Source organism: Miniopterus schreibersii (assembly GCF_964146895.1).
Source record: "Miniopterus schreibersii genome assembly, chromosome: X".
NCBI classification, from domain to species: domain Eukaryota; kingdom Metazoa; phylum Chordata; class Mammalia; order Chiroptera; family Miniopteridae; genus Miniopterus; species Miniopterus schreibersii.
In genome coordinates this window covers 93488406-93507780 of record NC_138104.1, presented here as the reverse complement: position 1 = coordinate 93507780, position 19375 = coordinate 93488406, and the positions used below count along the sequence as shown (strand labels likewise).

General features: G+C 37.8%; 1 protein-coding gene across 7 annotated transcripts in view; it reads left to right on the top strand.

Moving 5' to 3' along the window:
• The window catches only part of ZFX (zinc finger protein X-linked), a 75299-nt gene extending 59362 nt beyond the window's left edge, over positions 1 to 15937 (top strand). For 6 of the 7 annotated variants that reach the window (XM_081126268.1, XM_081126269.1, XM_081126272.1 and 3 more), the window contains 5 exons: positions 7906 to 8055; positions 8266 to 8409; positions 8810 to 8965; positions 9491 to 9631; positions 10424 to 15937. In XM_081126268.1, coding sequence (XP_080982394.1) covers positions 7906 to 8055; positions 8266 to 8409; positions 8810 to 8965; positions 9491 to 9631; positions 10424 to 11607 — 1775 coding nt within the window. In that variant the 3' untranslated portion in view covers positions 11608 to 15937. The remainder of the gene's footprint in view (positions 1 to 7905; positions 8056 to 8265; positions 8410 to 8809; positions 8966 to 9490; positions 9632 to 10423) is intronic. The other variant, XM_081126273.1, reaches the window with a different exon arrangement.
• Positions 15938 to 19375: the final 3438 nt, after the last annotated feature.

Below are 19375 nucleotides of genomic sequence, written 5' to 3'. Positions count from 1 at the left end.
TACTGCTTTCAGTTATTTTAAACAGTTATAAAAAAGACAAATTAACAAAAATTATAGCAAGTAATTTAAGCTTAGGACTCTTTAAACTAGTTTGGTTAAGTGAAAGTATGCCACCATTTTTAACATGTTGATTATAAAATTGGAAATTTTACTTAGTACAGACCATAACTCTAATAAAACTTTTGATGACAGTACTATAGCTGTGTTCTCTCCACTTAGTTGTTTTTATATTCTAAGGCCAATGACTTTTTCATTAGGATAAAATTGTGTTCAAAACACCATTTTCTACATTCTGCTTTTATAAAAGCTGAATGTTAATAAATCATTAGGTTGGTAAGTCCTTAACTAGTGCTTATTAAACTTCTAGTCTGGTGGCATATATATAATTTAAGTCCATTTGAATTAATATTTCAAAGGAAGAGCTCAGGTGGTAATTTGTGCTGAATGCTTTTAGACTCATCAGATCCATCTTCTAATGAGCCTTGAGTCAATTGGCATTTCTATCAGAAGACGTAATTAAGTTTGTTTGGTGAAGTTTGTTAATAAAACTCTCTTTTCAGGGGAAAAATGTTTAGGATTGTTATCCAGTCAATTTGATCATTATCAAGACAATATGGACAATTTTTCAAATTTTTAAAACTTAAGATTTTTTATCCGAAGAAAGATTTTTTAGTCGGTGACTTGTAACAAGTTGGTAATAATAAAAATAGGTAATAATAAACCTTTAATAAATAGTATCTGTTTATTAAGCCAGAACTTAATATATATATTCCTTACAACAACTCTATAATGTTGGTGTTATCGCCATTTTACAGATTGGGCAACTGAGGCTGTTTATGTAACTTGTCCAAGGTTACACATCCAGCTAGCATTAGGGTGAAGATTTGAAATCAAATGTTTTATTTCAAAGTGTTTACTCCAAAAAGAAAAAGAAAAGAAGAAAACAAAAAACAAAAGCAAGAAAAGAAAACAAAAAAAAAAGGAAAACAAAGTGTTTCCTCCACTCTCATATTGCCCTTTGTGTTTGTGTGCGCTTATATGTATATGTGTGTAAAGTTAATACTACAAAGCAGCAGAGTTTGGGATAAATAGTGATTACTGGTAGATGGAGGAGGCAAACAGAATTTCAGTGATTACTAAAATTTACAATATTATTGAATACCCAGTTTCAGCAATGTTAGGAAGTAATTTGGGGAGGAGGTTTAAACATTTTCTTAGTTGCTCCTTATAGTAGAAGCCACCCAGACAGCCTCCACACCCTAATCCATTGTTTTCTACCTAAAAAATTATTTCTTTTCAAATTTATGTTTGTGTGAGAAAAGGAATCCTATCTAAACCATTATTTTTACCCTTGCTCATGTTTACTTATGTCTTCATTCAAAAACATTTATTAAACAGCCATGATAAGCTAGGAACCTTGCTAGCTATTAGAGATAAACAGTGAAAATTTCTGGCTTTTTAAGAGTTCACAGTTTTGGAGAGAATACAAACAGAAACAGGTAATTACAGTTGAGTGTGAAAAGATGTATAACAGGATATACAAAGTATTTTGGAAGCACTAAGGGAGAAAATGTTGGGAAGTTTTTGGTACACTTGAGTGAGCTAAATGCTATGAAAGCATAAACCAAATTCTGTGGGAGCTTGGTTGAAGATATAACTAAATTTATTTCATATCTCCTGTTCATTTTCCTCCCTCTATTTTGAAGCAAATCTCACATATTCATAAGTATTTCTCAAAGGGATTTTTAAAAAACCCAAGCCATTATTATATCTTTAAAAAATAATTTGGGCTGAACTCAATTTGAAGGATAAATAAAATGTTCAGTGGGTGGCTGAGGAGGGAGGAACGGCAGAGAACATACTTAGAGGCCGAAGATGTGAAAGGTCTTTGAGTGTTCAGAGACTTTTTCTTTGGGGTGTAAATGTCTTTGGTGAGGAGAAGAGGAAATGGTGAGAAGTAAGAGTGGCAGGATAGGGCACAAATCAAAGGCCCTGGAATACAGTAAGACTGCTTTACCTTTCCAATGGGAGCTGTTAGTGTTGTAGACAGATTAACAGTAACATGTTGAGATTGATAGTTTGCAGAGGTAATCTCTGGCAGTACTGAGAGCAGACAAGGGAAGAGTAAAATCAGAAACAAGTATGCTGTGGGAGGTGGTTGTAGTAGTCCAGGTAAGAAACAGATGATGATAGTTTGAAATAAGGTTCTATCTCAGTAGATTTTGGCAGAAAGTGCTTCATGACATATTTAGGAAGTGGAATTTGGATTAATTTTAGGGTGGAGGGTTTGAAGCTCCCTTTCTCGTTTCTGGCTTGTGCATCTGGGCAGATGGCAAACACATTACTAGAGGAGGAGCACATTTAGACACACAGGAGATCTGTCTACAGGGTTGCTGCATGCAGCTGTCAGCTGTCCAGCTACAGTGTGAATAGCACCCTTGCAGATATGGAGCATTATGGCCCTGGCCGCCTAGTTGAGGTGTTTTGACCAGTTGGTCTGATGTAGCTCCTACTTAAGCACAATTTTGGTCATAGTAGGCATCCAATAAAAAGTGGTTCAGGGAATGAACGAATAAATAAATCCAAACCCCTGTGTTTAGTGTATGAACTCTGAGGATCAGTCTAATGGTTTAGAATTGAATGATTCTAGGGGCTATTAGCATAGGAGACATGGTAAAATACCTGTTTATTTCTTTGTTCTACAGGCTGACTGTTGTATATATGTCACCATTATTTTTATATATGCACTCTATCAATTTCATTTTGTATCTTGAAACCATTTGGTAAGCCACAGAGTGAAATTTTAGAATTTTAAAAATACATATCTACATGGGGATATTTCTGAAATGCAAGAAAAGTCTAATTTAATGAACTAAGAATATTTTAGAGAAGATGTGTTAAACAAGCTTTAAGCTTGTTCTGATAAAATTCAGATGGTTTCTCTTAATCCGATTAAAGTTATTGTGTCTTTACTGTAGGTACTCAGATTTATTTAGAAATCAATACTAAAGTTAATGAATTGAGAGTTTTCAGTTTAATGTTCAATCTGATGTCAGTTAGATTTATACCAAGAATAAAGTGCTCAAATAAGGCAAAGATGTATAGTCCTCCCCTCTCCTCACCATAAAAAAGGTTGGATAAAAGGTCTAGCTACGTCTTGAAGGCCTTAGAAGCAGTTGGCACTTCAGATTGGCCTTGTGACTCATTTACTGGCAATTTACTTGAGACCTAGACAAAATCCAACAGCTTGGCCTTTGAACAGATCTGTGATTACTTTGTGGGATAATGGGGGTTGGGGAGGGGAGAGAGAACATGCCCCTCCTTTCAGTACCTTAAGGAAGCAACATGGGGTATGGAAGCACCGCCTGCAGCTTAGAGTCAGCCAGCCTTCCATTTGGATACCAGCCCTGCTGCTCACTATTGTGAGCTCTAGGAATCTGGGCAAGTTACAGACTTCTCTTGGGCCTTAGTTTCCTTATTTGTGAAATGGCAGCAATACTACCTGATCTGTAGGGCGGTTATGAGAATTAGAGATCACGTATAGCAGGCATCCAGCACAGAGTATGGCTTTCAGTATGTGCTAGCCATTGTTACCGTGTACACAGAGTTCGTTGACGGCATCCATTGGGCTAGCAAAACTAACTGCACTAGCTTCACTTAAGACCTTCCTGTTGTCCCGTTTGGGAATTCTTGGGTAGAGAGGCACAGGGTGGGACTGTAATAGTCATTCCTTTCTTTTCCCCTTGAATTTGTAGTATTAAGAAATCAGCTTTTGGTTAACTAGGTTTATTTAGTTAACTATGTTTTAGACCAATTCAGTGCAACTGGGCAAATATTTTTTCATTAATTGTATCTAGACACCAATGCTGGAGATCACTAACCTAGGACAGGCACTTGAATGGCTCTGATCCTTTAATTTCTTCATCCACAGAGTGATGCTAACTTCATTTACCTTTGAACCTTTCCAGGAAAGTTTCAAGAATGAAAGGAAATCAGATTGTAACCAAATCTTTCAAATCTTTTATAGGCTATATAGTAAAAATAGATGGAACTTTAACCCCAGAAAGAGGGTTCCTGAAGAGCAACATAAAAAAGGGAAGTCTAAAAGTAATCTTTTCTTTAAAAAAAAAAAATCTTTATTGATTTTAGAGAGAGGAAAGGAGAGGGAGAGAGAGATGGAAACATCAATGATGAGAGTCATTGATCGAGCTTATAACCGGTGTATGTGCCCTGACCAGGAATCGAACCTCGATCTCCTGGATCCTAGGTGGATGCTCAACCACTGAGCCACGCCTGGCCGGGCAGTAATCTTTTAAGTGTATTTATGTACTAGAACATTTGCTGGCTTGGCAAATGCTTCCTTCAAGTTACTTAGTCTTTTACCTGCTCCAGTATCACATTTGTGAAGTGGAAATAAAACACCTAAGTTATGGGGTTGTTATTAAAATATAGGGAAGCCACTTACCACAGTGTCTGGGACATAACAGCTGCTCGTGAGCTCAGGTATCTTTTAGGAGGAACTACTTATCCATGGTATCGTCAGTATTAAGCAGCCACCCACCCACATAGAACCCTTAGGATGTTGAATAATATCACGTTTTTATTTTGTAGTTTTTCTTTTGATTGGATTTTGGGTTTAAAGGTTTAAAAAAAGTTGAAGTGATTAGGTAGTAAGACTATTGGTCTTGTCAGAGTAAGATAGACAGGCTCTTGGTTCAGAGAACCTAAGTGTTTCTCTGACAGCAATGCTGAGGTACAGTGTTATGAAAAGGCCTGGTTTCCCTCCTTGAAATCAATCCTAACGTTTATACCTGGGAATCTTGTTAAACCTTTAGAAAAGATTTGCGTATTTAGACTGTCCTTTGAAGTAACTTACTTAGGAAGTAAAATTGTCTTTTATTTTTGTTTATTTTGTTAATCCTCACTCGAGCAAATTTTTTCATTGATCTTTAGAGAGAGTGGAAGGGAGGTGTGTGTGGGGGGGTGTGTGTGGTGAGAGAGAGAAAGAGAAACATTGGTGTGAGAGAGAGACATTGATTGGTTGCCTCCTGCAAAAATTAAAATGAAATCTGTTTTGAAGCTTAGATAGGTAAGAATAACAAAACAGTATCACCTGTTATGTTATAAGGTTGTTGTGAGGAGTGAATGGTGTATTTTAAGGGCTTAGTGTCATGCTTGGCATGTGGTATGTGGTGGGTAAATATTTGGTGGTATTATTTATCACAACCACTGTCATTTCTTATTATATAGATTTTCTATCAAATGTTCTCCATATCAGCTTCGTTTTGCTGATTTTTAAGTTAGATCAGTGTTCCTTTAACAAGCAATTTGCTTGAAGTGGTGTACCCCCCCCCCCCGGCACCCCAAGTAATTTTTCTTTTCCAGGAACTACTGGGTTTTCAGAAGTCTTAATGAACTATATTTTTAGACTCCGTAGCACCTATTAGCATTGCAAATAATCATCCCTTAATTTTTGGTCTTCAGGGGATTTTACTGAAGCTCCCTTGAAGCAGTATGAAGTATGCCTATATTTTGCCATAGTTTTACTGTTACTAATGAGATCGTTGCTAAGTCTTTTTTTTTTTTTTTTTTCAGTTTTAAAGTTTAAAATGCTGGATGAGATACAAAGATTATGAATCCATAAGACTTGAGAAAACTGATGCAAATTTTATTTTTTAAAAGAGAAAAAACTAGGAAGGAAATTTACTAACAATGATGGAATCTCTGGTTGGTGGGACTATTGGTGATATTTTAAAATACTAAATTATATACAGTGAACATACATTTCTTAAAAAATCAGAAGATGAAAATAAAGGTCTGGGTTCTAAAGACAGGTGCCTCCTTACTCTGTCTCCCACTTCTCACTGGTTCACCTATTTGGGCAAGGCATGTACCATCTCAGAGCCTTTATTTCTTTATCTGGAGAAGATGAGAATCAGGTATGTTAAAATACATAGAAATGCTAAGGAAATTGTAAAATGCCATGCAAATGATAGTTATTAGAAGTAGTCTTAATTTTCAGAAATTATGCTCTTCTATTTTAGAAAGGCCTTATTCTAAAGCTCTAGTTCTTCTTCCATTAGAAGGCAGTTATGCAGAAATCATACATACAATGACTCAATTTTATCTAAGCCTTTTTCTGTTTTTAGAAATTCATTTTTAATGGTAGCGTTAATATCAGGGTGAAATTTTGAGTTAACAGGACCATCAAAGTATTTTTTTAAACAAATAACTTCTGTAATAATTCATATTTGGAATAATTTCATAGGTTAGTGGGGCAAATTCTCAAGGTGAAAATCTGAAGGTGAATTCTGCTTTTGTCAAATGATAGAATAGCACTGCTTGGCTCAGGTAAGCCTGTATATTTGAAATGTGTTTCCCACACATTTATGAAAGCAAACAGAAAAGTCTCTTAGTTGAAGTTATAGGTAAATACATGACATTTTGCAAGCTAAAAAAAAAAAAGATTAGCTTTTCTAGTCATCAAAGGTTTATGAGTACCGACAAACTAGTGTATGCAAAAACAGGTAGCCTGACCTTGTTCTTTGTAAACACAAGGGCATTTGATCTTTTAGTACTTGTTAGAATCAGTTTGGACAAACCTTGCCAAAAGAGGCCAAGCTTCATCAACAACATCACCTATCAGAGATGAATTCTCTGAGGACGTAATTTACTCAGGACTTTCCTGCTAGTTTGGTGAGATCGCCATCCTTCTAATGTTATCTCAGCTGAAAATTCCAAGGCCACCTTTAAGAAAATAATATTGGTTCAGTCAGCTCGGGTATGTTATAAAAATAGTTAGCTTTGAAAAAGGGCAGGTACACATCAGGCTAGAAATAAGGACATAATGCTGATTCTTTCCCCCTACAAACCATTTTTATAAAACAGTCAAGACACTTGAATTTAGATAGTTACATTCAGAGTTCAGAGAACCTCTGTTTTTTTAAACCTCAGATTTGAACCAACTGGTCTCTTTGACCCTTCATATCATTAAGCTTGTCCTGGATCAGCTCATTTTCTCTAGCTTCTTAAGCTCTTAACCCAATCTGCCATTCTCTCCCCTGGTAACCAAGTCCTTTCCTCCTATTTCCTATCCACAGTTGAAGCCACCAGCCATGAATTCCTCCAGCTTTGTGCATTACAACCTTTCCCCTTTCCTTAAACACAGCATAGCTATGTTCTCATCCATGTTTACCTTCTTATGTCTTAGAAGGATAGCATATTTCTCCTATTTAAGGAAAATTATTACTTCTTTTTAAAAAAAACATACTTTGGTATGTTTTTATTGATTTCAGAGAGAGGAAGGGAGAGAGAGATAGGAACATCAGTGATGAGAGAGAATCGTCGATTGGCTTCCTCCTGCACGCTCCCCATGGGGGATTGAGCCTGAAACCCGGGCGTGTTTCCTGACTGGGAATCAAACCGTGGTTTATGGGTCGATGCTCAACTGCTGAGCCACAGTTGCCAGGCTTTTAAAATATATTTTTATTGATTTTTTTTTTTTTTTTTTTTAGAGAGAGAGAGAAACATAGATTGGCTGCCTCCTGCATGCCCCTTACTGGGGATCGAGCCTGCAACCTGGGCATGTGCCCTGACTGGGAATCGAACCGGAGACCTTTTGGTGCATAGGATAATGCTCAACCAACTGAGCAACACCAGCTAGGGTTCCTTTATCTTTGCACCTAATTTCATCTCCCTTTTTCTCTGAGATCTTGATCCAGAAATCTCATACTATGTCTGGCTTCAGCCTCTAACTTTCTCTCTTGTATTTTCTGTATTTGTCTAGGTAAAATCATTTCATTTTATGTGGCTCAAGTTAGAGATTATATTTGTAAAAAAGACTTTGGAAAATTAACATTTAAATACCTACTAATATTATTTATAATATGTTTCCTGCCTTTTTAGTGGATGATGCTAGCAAAATAGAACACGGCGGTTCCTCTGGAATGACCTTGGATGCAGAGTCGGAAATCGATCCTTGTAAAGTGGATGGCAGTTGCCCTGAAGTCATCAAGGTGTACATTTTTAAAGCTGACCCTGGAGAGGATGACTTAGGTAAGAGGTCACCTTCAGGATATTACTCATCCTGATCCAAACACTTCAACCTGATTACTTTTGGGTGAGAACATGTGAAACCTTTTCTGAAGATAACTTTTAAGCAAGGTTTCCAGTGTAGCAGTAGAAAAGTATGTAAAATGTGATAAGTGAAAGAGGTAGAAATGAAGTTTTCTCATAAATGCTTGGAGCTGTCATCTTCCCTGATAGGTGGCACCGTAGACATTGTGGAGAGTGAGCCTGAGAATGACCATGGAGTTGAACTACTTGATCAGAATAGCAGTATTCGTGTGCCAAGGGAAAAGATGGTTTATATGACTGTCAATGACTCTCAGCAAGAAGATGAAGATTTAAGTAAGTAGGTGGCCTTTTTGTGGGAGAAAAATGTTATGCTCTTGTAGCTCTCTTGATTTTTATTTTAAATATGGCCAGTGTTTAAAGGAAACAAGTAGCATTATTGTAGAGATTATTATACTGCTATATTCCAAGGGAAACATCGATGATTCATTAGTATTCTAAGAACTTGGCTTTGAAAGTGAATAGTGTCAACACTGAAAAAAAATGAATTATGGTGAAAACCAAGAAATGAATGACTCATTCAGATATTTGAGTGCTTACTATGTGAAAGCTGTGTTCTAGGTATATAACATTTGAACCTTCTTTCTACTTGTCTATTAATTGAATTCAAATGGCAGTATCTTTCCTGTGGTCTCTGTAGACCTGCTCACAAAAGTTTATATTATTTTCTACTTAGATGTTGCTGAAATCGCTGATGAAGTGTATATGGAAGTGATTGTAGGAGAAGAGGATGCTGCTGCTGCAGCAGCAGCGGCAGCTGCCGCACATGAACAGCAAATCGATGACAATGAAATCAAAACCTTCATGCCAATAGCATGGGCAGCAGCTTACGGTAAGTTGCATAGCCGCTCTTAGGATTGAATTGGTTCTTGAATGTGAATTCATGATTAAAAAAGGTTTCTGTGGTCTTAGGTTTCAAAAATCTGGAATGCCAGTACCCTGTAATAGTTATTTAATTTGAACAGGAGTAGAGGAAGATTATAAAGTCTTTTTGTCTTTATTTTTAACAGAATTTTCTTTCATGTGTATAGCATGTAGAAGGAAGTATTGCAAGAAGCACACAGGCTTTCAAGCTGAAACTTTCATCTTGATTATATCTGCCCCATGCCTTTAAAGTTTTGGGAGACAAGGGAGTCCATGGGGCAAAATGCTGACATGTGTTTTTCAGATTTGGAAGCGAGGCCATTTCTTTTGGTCTCGCTATAATAAATGTCATGAAACCCATTACCTAGAATGGGGAATTTCTGTCATTCATGAGTATCATGGCTTACTTTTCGTTGTTGTAGTTAATAAAGGATCCCTAATTCTTTATAATTTATAATACAGTATAATTTTGTTTTTTAATACGCATCGTTAGGTAATAATTCTGATGGAATTGAAAACCGGAATGGCACTGCAAGTGCCCTCTTGCACATAGATGAGTCTGCTGGGCTCGGCAGACTGGCTAAACAAAAACCAAAGAAAAGGAGAAGACCTGATTCCAGGCAGTACCAAACAGGTGAGGGCACATGAGTTCCACAGCGCAGCGTGCTTTGCGAGCTCTCAAGATGCAACTAGTATGTATCTGCAGAGGTGTTGTGATGGCATTTTAGCTGCTAGACCACATGTAGCTTTCGTGTATCAAAGTTGAAAATATAATTTTAAGAATTCAGTGATATTCATGAATGATTTTCTTGTATAAAAAGAAGTAGGGAATGGATTGAATGTGGATGAAAATAATTCAGAACTCGGGTGATTTTTATGTGGAAATTAAAAGAAATCCCTCAAATATGTTACAAGCATTAACTTTTAAAAAATTAATATACTTAAAGAATCTGATTATGTCAGCGTAAAGGAGGCATAATTTACAGAGCAGCAGGACAGGTGCTTCAGTTTATGTGACATACTCCTGTCTATTCTCAGATGCCTATTTAAGCTTTAGTGTAAATAGACATAAATCATGTTTTTTGGAATAGCCAAAGCAGAAGTTGTGATGATGCTGCTTTATTTTTATGAATAATTTCCCGCTGATTTCTAAATTGATAATAGCTTTAATCACTAGTTGATAGAAGTTACATACTTACTCATTTATTTTTTTAAACCGGAGGGAGTGTGGTTGGTGCACTCGTACTGATTGAAATTGGTTGATGTATCTCCAATGCTGAAAAGCCGTAAAAGGGATGTTAAGTAGCAAATAGCTTAACTTAGGAGTACTTGCCCAGTAGTGTTCAGAACACACCCTTTAAATTCTCGAAGAAACCAAAACAGAACTTGGTTTGAGCTCTCATGCACCTTTCTTTTCCTTTCTTAGCAATAATAATTGGCCCCGATGGACATCCCTTGACTGTCTATCCTTGCATGATTTGTGGGAAAAAGTTTAAGTCCAGAGGCTTTTTGAAAAGGCACATGAAAAACCATCCTGAACACCTTGCCAAGAAGAAGTACCGCTGTACTGACTGTGATTACACTACCAATAAGAAGATAAGTTTACACAACCACCTGGAGAGCCACAAGCTGACCAGCAAGACAGAGAAGGCCATCGAATGTGATGAATGTGGGAAGCACTTCTCTCACGCAGGGGCTCTGTTTACTCACAAAATGGTGCATAAAGAGAAAGGAGCCAACAAGATGTATAAGTGTAAATTCTGTGATTACGAAACAGCCGAACAAGGGCTATTGAATCGCCACCTTTTGGCGGTGCACAGCAAGAACTTCCCTCATATTTGTGTGGAGTGCGGTAAAGGCTTCCGTCACCCGTCAGAGCTCAAAAAGCACATGCGCATCCACACCGGGGAGAAGCCGTACCAGTGCCAGTACTGCGAATACAGGTCTGCAGACTCCTCTAACTTGAAAACGCACGTAAAAACTAAGCATAGCAAAGAGATGCCATTCAAGTGTGACATTTGTCTCATGACTTTCTCAGATACCAAAGAGGTGCAGCAACATGCCCTTATTCACCAAGAAAGCAAAACGCACCAGTGTCTGCACTGCGACCACAAGAGTTCCAACTCGAGTGATTTGAAGCGACACGTAATTTCAGTTCACACGAAGGACTACCCCCATAAGTGTGACATGTGCGACAAAGGCTTCCACAGGCCTTCAGAACTCAAGAAACACGTGGCCGCCCACAAGGGTAAAAAAATGCACCAGTGCAGACATTGTGACTTTAAGATCTCAGATCCATTTGTGCTAAGTCGCCATATTCTCTCGGTTCACACAAAAGATATTCCGTTCAGGTGTAAGAGGTGCAAAAAGGGATTTAAACAACCGAATGAGCTTAAAAAGCATATGAAGACACACAGTGGCAGGAAAGTGTATCAGTGCGAGTACTGTGAGTATAGCACTACAGATGCCTCGGGCTTTAAACGGCATGTTATCTCCATCCACACGAAAGACTACCCTCACCGTTGCGAGTACTGCAAGAAGGGGTTCCGGAGACCTTCGGAGAAGAACCAGCACATAATGCGGCATCATAAAGACATGGGCCTGCCCTAAACTGCTTCTGTAGACGTTTGCAGAGATGCTGGCCTTGAAGCAGAAAAGTCATTTTAAAGCCAACCAGTCTCGTTCACATACAATACTGTATATTGATTTATTCTGTGTACAAATAGAATATTGCTTCTAGTTGACTTTGTATTTTTTTAAAATTTTGTTCAATAGCGTGTTCTGAATTCTATTCAGTTTGTTTAATCAGTGGGGAAAAGCAGCAACAAGCAAGTTGCTTTTAATGAAGTAATCCTTGCTCTGTACTGAAATTTTCTCTTTTTAGTTTTATATTTATTTAAGTATTAACCTTGCTTACCTTGATGGTACTCTTCTAAGACCATTTAACTTAAAGTTAGGGTAAGTTTAGATTGAGTCAACATTACTTTCAGAGTAACTATTTTCCTCCCCATAAACTTCTCACAATAAAATTGTCAGAGACATCTACTAACGTCAGTGGGAGATTGAACAGTCCCGTCCAGTTAGGCTAACGTGGGAGTCATGTACTTGTCTTGCTTCATCTTTTCAGACCACGTGACAACGGAAGTTTCCATTTGAGCTTTTGCATCCCTGGCATTGCTGAGCAAAGAACAGTGGGTGGGTTTGTGTTTACTTTTCATTTTGTTTAGCGGACAAAATATATCTTCGGGGGGCTTTCTTTGGAGTATTTACATCTTTTGTCAGCATAGCAAAGTTTTAGAAGACTTTATTGAAAAATTTTGCTTGATCCTGTTGTATTTTGATTATTCTGTCTGTGCTGCTTTGTCTTGGAATGGTTGTGTGCTACAAATGAGACTTGCTGAGGACTGCATTTTGGAATCTCCTAGAGGTAATTTGTGGCTCATAGGATCTTTTGCAACTTTATATATGTAAATGTACCCTGAATTATGTATATGCACATATATATATAAAACATGTATCTGTGTGTATTGCTTATTTTACATATTTATACACACAACCCCAAGTAGTAGTTGTTTAAAATCTATAATGAAAAGTATTACATTTACGATAACATGAAAGATGCAGGGATGTGGGAGAGCATTTTGTGAAGCATGCTCTTCAGAGAGACTACTCAGGTGAAGAATGGGAAGGACGATAAGGACACTAGTATTTTTAAAGAATAAAGGTATTTTCTTTTAAATATCTTTGGTAACTGCAAAATAGAAGTTAAGATGTTTCTAGATAGAATGTTTTCCTACAACTTCAGCTTCATGCCTTTATATTTTTCTGAAAAGCTAATAAACACCCAGACAGACCTTCCTCGGTTCTCTCCGAGAAGCCCCTGGGGGAGCTCGGTGTCACCAAGGGAAGGAGACTAACGGAGCTACGGCTCCACGTACCAGAGATCGGGTACTAACTATGATACACAGTTGGCAAATTCAGCCTACTCTTATTAGTTATAGTTCGGAAACTTTCAGAAACTTACCACTCAAGTTGGCTTTGATTGGAACATAAGATAAAGGTATGATTTAAGTGCATGAGGAAAATCTGAGGCCTTATTTGGAACATCACCACGTCTTTCACTGTTTGGTTTTTCTTTGTGAGTTGACTTTTTTTAAACAAGTAGTTCTGACTCAGATTTATAAATTCATAAAAGGAACGCAGTTAATTAGAATTTGGTTATGTTAAGATAAATTTTGGAGGACAGAAGACAGTTTTGGGGGTCCTTAAGTTGGCTGTCAGCACATACGAGTACCTGGCACATCGTGGGAGATTTAGGACTTTCTTCCCACTTGATAGCTGCCTTGCCGCTTCCTTATGGTGCTCCATCGTCTTTGTGCTTTTAGAGTTTTTACCTTTCATCTTTCTCTTTGCCGTTGATATCTGTATTCAAGAGTTTATAGCGTTAGAAATCTAAATATTGTGTGTTTGGCAAGCCTCTGAAGTGCTGGATTGATTTAGTCCAGTTCTAAGTCGAGTACTTTAAACTGGTATGAACTCCAACCTGAATGCCAGTCAAAACCAAGGCACGGACCTGTCCCAGTGGGAGCTCCTGTGCCCTCTTGGCCTCTGTAACGTGCTTTTTAAAAAAAAGTAACTTAAAATTGTGTGATTCATTGCCCTGCAGTACTATTCTTGAAAGCTCTGTCTGTTTTTTTGTGAGAACCTTTAAAATCTCCCTTGTTTTTTATTTTTCCCAGAGGTAATGTAAAACACTTAAGTGAAAGTAGAAATTTATTAATTTTAAAACATCCTATAAAATTAATACAGAAAATATAAATAATTGGTCATCTAACTATATTTTTTTAAATAAACTGAAAGAAAGAACACAGCATTTTACACACTTTATATTTCTCTTACATAGTCTGGAATCATACACAGTTCTTTTCTTTTTAAAGCACAATATTGAAACCTTTAAAAGGTATTTAAGGGTTTGGTCAAGTGAATATGATAAAATGTATTTGTCTGTATAAAGAAAAAATGAAATTGTAGTCACTGTTATGTACTGACATTAGTTACAACTTAGTTTTACTTCTTAAAACAATTTTGATTAGCAAAGCTAAAAAAAAATGGATGTTTCAGTTAAATGTTTTAAAGAGGTACAGATTTTTACAAGGACATAATATAAGTTATTGTTCTGTAGAAATATCCTATTAAATATTGTATGTCCCTCCCTCTGTACACTTTGTAAAAAAAGTAAAATACATAAAAAGAAAATCATATAGGGATGTGTGACATGATTGTAATTGTGTACTTGAGAACAACGTGCAAAAATAAAAAGCAGAATATTTTCCTGTTACTGAATGTTTAGTCTATTTGATACCAGTACTAAGTTAATGCTTTTTCTTAAAAAAAAAAAAAAAAAATGTACAGTTTTTGTAAACCTTAATAAACATCAAAAACAGTGGATTATTTTCTTTTTTTAATTTTTATTATTTTCATATCTCCATTTCTTAATTCCTTTTATGCAGCAGTGGACTTCAAAATGCTTGATTGCTTTGAATTTTGTGACTTGAATGCAAATACTGATAATATTTCGGCCGTTTGAGTTTGCAAGTAATATTTCAGAGAAGTTAAGAGGTGAGCCCTTTGGTGAGCATGTCCTTGAAGCTTATTTTTTTTCTTTTGTCTTCGTAAAGGATTTGTTTTATTGGCATCTCCAATTCCCTTGAGATAAATTTCCCTTGCATAAAGTGGCTTTTGAGAGCTCTTAAAGTTCATTTTAGTGTCAACCCATAGCACATTGGATCAGTAGGAGTTGTCCCCCTCTCCACAGCAGAAGCCCTGCCCTGGAGTTACCCCTCTGTGCCTAGTTTGGAGGGTTCTAGTGACACAGAGAATGGTCATTGTTATAATAAAAGTCAAGAGTTAGGTAAAGGTTATCAGGAGTCAAAAAATAAGATAGATTTGAGCCATTGATTTTTAAAGACGAGATCCTGCTCATCTTCAACTATGTAGGAATAAGTATATGCGTAACAGTTGAAACAGTAAATAATCAAAACTTGAGGTAAATGACCAAGAGGACATGGTGAATGTCACTGTCCAGAGCCATAAGTCGGACAAAAATCAGCACACTGAGAAACTTAGTTGTAATAGAAGACTTGACGGATGTCATACCAGTCTGTGATCCCAGGCAGTGTATTGCTCTGTTCTCTGGGAATCTTAGTATTAACAGTTTCCTTTATTTCCCACAAATTCTAGGGTTCATGTAAAGAAAAGCATGACGAGTCAAGATCTTAAAGGGGTACTGTTCCAGAGTAGTGGTTTTCAAGTGCTGCCAAATTTTCAGCCCCGCCCCAGACCCACTGAATCAGAAAACTGGGCGTGGGACCCAGTGATCTTGTGTCTTAACATGTCCACCAAGTGATTCTGATGCATGCTCAAGTTCGGGAAACACTGTTTTAGAGCACTTGAAGAACTTCAAAGACTAGAAGCACACATGCGTACACACCCCCAAAGCCAGAAATAAGCAGTTGAAGGTGAAATGGGACTCAAAATTTGTACCTGGGGTTTACCCCTTTTAAAGTGCGAGCCTGCCAGTCAGTAAGTAAATCCTTTAGTACACATGTAAGTAGCCTGCAGTTCATAAACCTTGTAGGGCTTCCCCTAAATTACACCTCAAAGGTGAATACGAATTCAGAGGAAGGTTCAGCAAGTAAAAGAGAAGGGCTGGGAAGCGTGTGTTTAATTAATTGGCCCAACGTTAAGTAATTCACATCTGAAAACCCATTTTGTCACATTCTATTGCTGTTGAGATAAAGTCAAAATTAAGTTTGCCCTTTTGGGTTTTGTCTTGTCTTTTGTGTATATATTGTTTGCCTTTTTCATAAAATCTTGGATTTGTTATATATTGTTCCTGTTATTTTTGACATCTATTGTAAATAAATTCCTATTTTGTTTTAAGCTACCCTAGTGGAGTGTTGGCTATAGACAGGGCACACACACACACACACACACACACACGGAAATGAGGAAACATAAATCACACGGTTAATAAATCCCCGACACAGTGTAAGCTGGAAGTGATGTGACCCCTTCCGTAGTTCAGCACTTCTAGCACCAATGGAAGGATCACTTGCATATAGGTGTAGCATCTGCACCTGCTCGGACTTTAAAAGTCACTTTCGTGACCTCTGAGATGGCGATTCTTAGTCTATTGTAAAGTTTGAAGTTAAACTCAGATTCTCCTTTACTTGGTTTTTCCTATTCCCTTGGCCTGTGTTACTTGCATTGGTGGCTTAGGCAAACACAAGGGGTTTGGCATTGTAGTGACCTGACCTTGTAAAGCCATTTGGATACTTCGCTACAGAAAGCCTGCCTAGGAATTGTAGCTGGCATTTATTCATTCACGATGCAAAAGACCGCAGAAATACCTAAATGCATTGATGAAAATAGAACAGCCAGAACTACAGCATTTGGCTTTCCAAGAGAGGCCAGTTTCTGCTTTCCTTCATGCTTGTGTTTGGCTTTAGAAGCAGAACCCGTTTCCTTTTGCCTGGGCTTCTTTGAAGTAAGGGGAGGTCTTGCAAAGCCATCTGTTGGGGTTTTGGAAGCTCTAATTATACCCGTCGTCCTCTTTGGGTTCTAACCACATTGAAAATAGACACAAGAAACCACCAGTTGGGTGTGTGACTTCATTTAGCAAAGCTGGGTTGGGAGATCCGGAGGCCGAATCTATTTCCCCCCAGTGTAGGCCTTGACTGATGCAGCCAGTCACTCGAAGGTGTGGGGCCCACGCCCCCCCTTTGTGAGCTAGAGGGAGGCTGCTTAGTTTCCCACCAGAGAAATGGAGCAAGTGGGCGAGAATGGCTGCAGCTTTCTCCCCAGCACTCCCAGGCTGGGACTCAGGGAAGGCCGAGAAGAGTTCCCTTATGCCATCCTCATGAAATAATAAGGGTTAGTCCAATTCTGGGTGGTCCTCTGGCATAAGCCCCCTAGCAAAGTATGAGGCTGTTTACCTTTAGCCTTACATACACGTGTTCCTTTTCCCCTGTTGACTTTTACTGTCCCCTCTTGGGGTAGTAGTTGTGACAGAATTTCAAAGATTTAGTTCCTGTTTCTCCCAGGCCAATATGCTTTAATTTTTCTTCAGAAAAATTACTTCTAAAGGACAAACTTATACAAAGGTGGAAATCTTGCAGATTATGTGTCGAGCCATTTTCAAACATCAAGTATTTCGATATCTATTGGTTGCCTTAGAATTTTTTAATGCACATTTTCTTTTGAGACTATGGAAAATTCAGAATGGTACAAAGGTAGGAGCAGGGTGGAGGGGGCCAACTTGGGGGGGAGGGAAGGGGGGCATCTGTAATACTTTCAACAGTAAAGATTAAACCTATTAATAAAAAAAGAAGGTAAAATACCTTCCCCCATCAATCCCATTACCTGAACATTATTACCCTTTTAAATATGTCTTTAGTGAGTTTTAACTGTTAGATTTTTAAATTGCAAAATACGTGTAACCAGTGTTGTACAATACAAAATAAGTTTAAGGACAAACGATGGTCTCACCCCCGCAATTCTCCAAGCCGATTTCCTTGACCTAATCATAGTTAACTGTGCCTTCCCTCCATGCTCATACAAACTGTACAGAGATAGATGCGGAAAGAGCGCAAGAGCAGGCTTGGCGGGGATTTCAAAATGTTTTGACTGAAATGAGATTATGCATCTTTGCAAATCACTTAATATACCCATCCGCCTGGAACAGTAGGCCCAGCTCCATCTCATTCTCTTATAGTTGAGTAACTTTTCCAGAAATTGGACCCACCACAATTCAGTCAACATTCCCCTTTTGATGGACATTCAGCTTGTTTACAGTTTTCTGCTGCTGCATGAATGCTGGAATAACTATTCATGTGCATATAATCCTTACATACCTGGGCTTTGATTTCTGTAGCATAGATTCCCCCAAGATGTGATTGCCAGGAAAAAGGACATGTGCTATTTAAGAAATGTTACTAGCCCGTTCTGCGTGGCTCAGCAGTTGAGCATCGACCTAGGATCCAGAAGATCAAGGTTGGATTCCCAGTCAGGGCACAGGCCCGGGTTGCGGGCTCGATCCGCAGCAGGGGCCGTGCAGGAGGCAGCGGATCAATGACTCTCATCATTGATGTTTCTATCTCTCTCCCCCTCTCCCTTTCTCTCTCTAAAATCAATAAAGACATATTTTTTTAAAAAAATAAAAAGCAAGAAAAAAAATGTTACTAGACATTAGCAGATTTTTTTTTGTTAGAATGTAAATTCCAGGAGTGCAGTGACTTTTATATGTTCATTGCTGTTCACCTAGAACAACATGGTGTGTAGCAGGTGCTAAGGACTTGTTGGGTGCTGAGGTGGTAGCAATTCACACTCCCCAGCAGTTTATGGGAGGGCCCTTCCCCTCAGTCTTACAAACACTGGTGTCAGAGCCAGTATCACAGGTAAGAAAACTGTCCCTCCCCACTCCGTCATTGTTTCAGGCCGCTTTGACCTGGCTCCTAGGGGAGTCGAGTAATTCATAGTCTAACAGCCCTTTGACTTTTCTCTTTGATGAATCACCTGTTCAAATCCTGTGCCTCATTTTCTCTTTAGAGTCTTTCGTACATTTGGCCTATTAGCTTTCTAATATATTTGCTGTACATTTTTCTAGTCTATGATTTATCCTGTTATTTGTTCATGTTGCCTTTTGATACACAAAAATCTTTAATATTTGTATAATCAAATATGTGTCTTTTTTCCCCTTTACGATTCCTGGGGCTTCTTGTCCTACTTAAAAAGGTCTTTTCTACCCCAAGGTTCTACAAATATATGGGTAGATTTTCTTCTGGTATTTTTATTAGTTTAATTTGTTGGAGCTTTTATACAATTAAAGTTATTTTGGTATATGTTGTTTGGTAGGAGGTCTAGTTTCTTTGTTCTCTTGGCACTGTTTATTAAGTAAGTCATCCTGTACTCCCTTAACTAAAATGACACTTTGTTGTGTGTTAAGTTCATATATCACCTTGGATTTATTGCCCAAGCCTGTTCTGTTTTACTGATCTGTTACTCTGGTGCCAATAGATTTACTCACAGTGCTCTGTGGTGAACTCCAATTTCTGGATGGAAAGTTCTTTTCTTTTTCATCATTTTCTTGACATTTATTTTTCCATAGGGACATTAAGACAATTTTACCCCATTTCCCTTAGAAGACCCACTGGGATTTTTGATTCAAATTGCATGAATTTTTACTATTAAATTGAACCTGACATTTTTAGCATATTGTTTTCATACCCATGTTCCTCCATTTATTCTGGTCTTGTTTTACATCCTTTAATAAAATGTTCACAGCTTTCTTCATATATATAGGTCTTGGACTTTCCAT